Source organism: Arachis ipaensis, chromosome B06 (assembly GCF_000816755.2).
Source record: "Arachis ipaensis cultivar K30076 chromosome B06, Araip1.1, whole genome shotgun sequence".
Lineage (NCBI taxonomy): Eukaryota > Viridiplantae > Streptophyta > Magnoliopsida > Fabales > Fabaceae > Arachis > Arachis ipaensis.
In genome coordinates, this window is record NC_029790.2 from 2,483,802 (window position 1) to 2,486,294 (window position 2,493).

Sequence of the window (2,493 nt, forward strand, 5' to 3'; positions counted from 1 at the left end):
AGCTAGTGCTATTTCCTTCTTCCTCAGTCCAGTGCCATAAAAGTATGCTCTGAGCTTGCCTCTTTAAGAGGATCCTGCTCAGGTCCCCTGGAGAGTTATCGGTGGGACATCCGATTGAAATGGGAGTCCTTCAACTACATCTTTTTCTCCATATAACACAGGGGTGGATCTCCAGTACTTCAGGATGACAACGATACAAAAAAAAAAAACACCATAGAAGAGAAGAAAACAGTCCAAAAGAAAAAATACTTGTAACATTACTATTTATTATTATCCAACAAAGAAATATTAGGACTCAACACTTTTAATTAATATTAGCTACTATTTTAGATTAATATTTTATTTTTATATTATTAAATTTTATAATTTATAATTTAAATTTTAATATAAAAATATTTTTGTTGGTCAAATCTTAATAAAAAAATAATAAATTGTTAATTATTTAGCGTTGTTTTAACTTCTTACCCAATTTTTCATTTTTTTACTTTACTACAACATAATTAATACATAATATTTTGTATTGGATAAAGTATTAAATTGATCTTGTATATTTGGGGTAATCATATTTTGGTCTTTAAGGTTTAAAGTGTTTTATTTGAATCTAAAAAAGTTTTATTTAACTTTAATGTAGTTCCACCGTGAGGTCAAAGTTAAATAATTAACGAAATGTTCTACATGACAGCAGTACAAGAACAAAGTCGATAATCTTGATAATAAGTACAAGCTCCAAAGGCACAAAATCAACTGTGGGTGCATCAAATTGTAAGAAAAATGATAAATTTTGTATTGATACACCTACGGTTGATTTTGTGCCTTTTTGAAGCTTGTACTTATTCTCAAGATTATCGACTGTGTTCTTGTATTGTTGGTATGTAGGACATTTCGTTAATTATTTAATTTTGACTTCATGGTAGGATTACATTGAAGCTAAATAAAATCTTTTTGAATTCAAATATGACACTTTAAACATTAAAGACTAAAATAATATTACACCCAAATATATGAGACCAATCTAGTACTTTACCCTTTTGTATTTTTTAGGCGTGTTCACGACTTCACCAGTATAGATAATCTAATTACTGGTTCAAAATTGATTCAACCCGATTATATTAGTTTTTAACTCGAGTAACCGGAGATAATGGAGTTAGACCCAATTAAACCCCACCTTAATTAATTCTAAGATCATAGTACCCAAACCAATTTGATTATTCGATTAGTTTAATATTAATTAAAAATAAATAAAATATAATAATATATACACAAATTTATTAATTAATTCTAAAATATATTATTTATTATTATTATTATTATTTAAATTTTTAAATTTTTCTTCTAATTTTTTAAAAGTTGTTTTGAATTTTATTTTCAATTGGATATAACGAGAGGATTGGTGTTTATGGGAGCAAACCAATCCAACCCAATTTATTCACTGTTTCTGCATGTTCTTAATTTCTGCAGAATCTCGGACACAGTTTATTACCCAAGCTCATCACCATCGTAACAAAATAAAATATAAACATTGCGCGGGAATAAGGCTGGTGGTTAGACCCCAATTTGGAAGCATAATTTGCACGTCACCTGTCAACTCATCACACAAATAAAATGCCCGCGAAAAGAACGGTAATTAATTGAAGAACAAGAAGCAGAACTGCAACTCACTCTCTTTATATGCTGATTATCACAAATTCTGAACTACTATATATACATGCTTGCAATTGAACTGATCCATATCAGATCTAACAATGCATTGGCCGAAGTGATTAGTATCCACAATGGAGAAGGTCCAAATTGGCAGAGTAATAACACTGCCTATAGTGTTATTACTGCTGGCAATAATTGTTCCTGAGACATGGAGCCAGCAGCAATCAAAATCACCAGACCTCCATTTCATTCCCCATCTCCCTATAATACCAAGAAACCGCCCACTCTGCCCCCAACAAATTTCACTAGCAAATTACGCATGTGCGCGATTGCCATTTTCGTCACATTTGTCCCCGTTTGCTGAAGATGGAGCCCATCTATTTAAACATTTGACGCCGGTACTTGATGATGACGGCGAGCATGACGTTGACCTTCCCTTTGACCTTGACGAGGACGAGGACGAGGACGAGGACGAGGACGAGGACGAGGACTTCGAGGATGATGATCTTGACTACAGCCTTGAGGACTTCGAGGATGATGATCTTGACTATGGCCTTGATGATTTGGTGGACGCCCAAGCCGGCGGCAACATCCATTTAGATGCACGTCACAGTCGGCATGGAAGCCCAGGGGGTCATCATGGCAGGGGAAACCACCCACGTCGTCCCGGTCGCGGTCATGGTCGTGGCCACCCCCGACGAGGTCATGGTCGTGGCCACCCACGCGGACGTCATGGTCGTGGCCACCCACGCCGACGTCATGCTCGGGGTTATCGTCGTCGTGGTCGCCGTCACGGTCGGGGTCATCGCCGTCCTGGTCGTGGTCACCATCGTCGTCGCGGTGGTCGTCGTC

General features: G+C 36.5%; 1 protein-coding gene across 1 annotated transcript in view; it reads left to right on the top strand.

The window, feature by feature from the left end:
• The window catches only part of LOC107646240, a 1,234-nt gene continuing 513 nt past the window's right edge, over positions 1,773–2,493 (top strand). The window contains exon 1 of the mRNA XM_016350439.1: positions 1,773–2,481. Coding sequence (XP_016205925.1) covers positions 1,773–2,481 — 709 coding nt within the window. The remainder of the gene's footprint in view (positions 2,482–2,493) is intronic.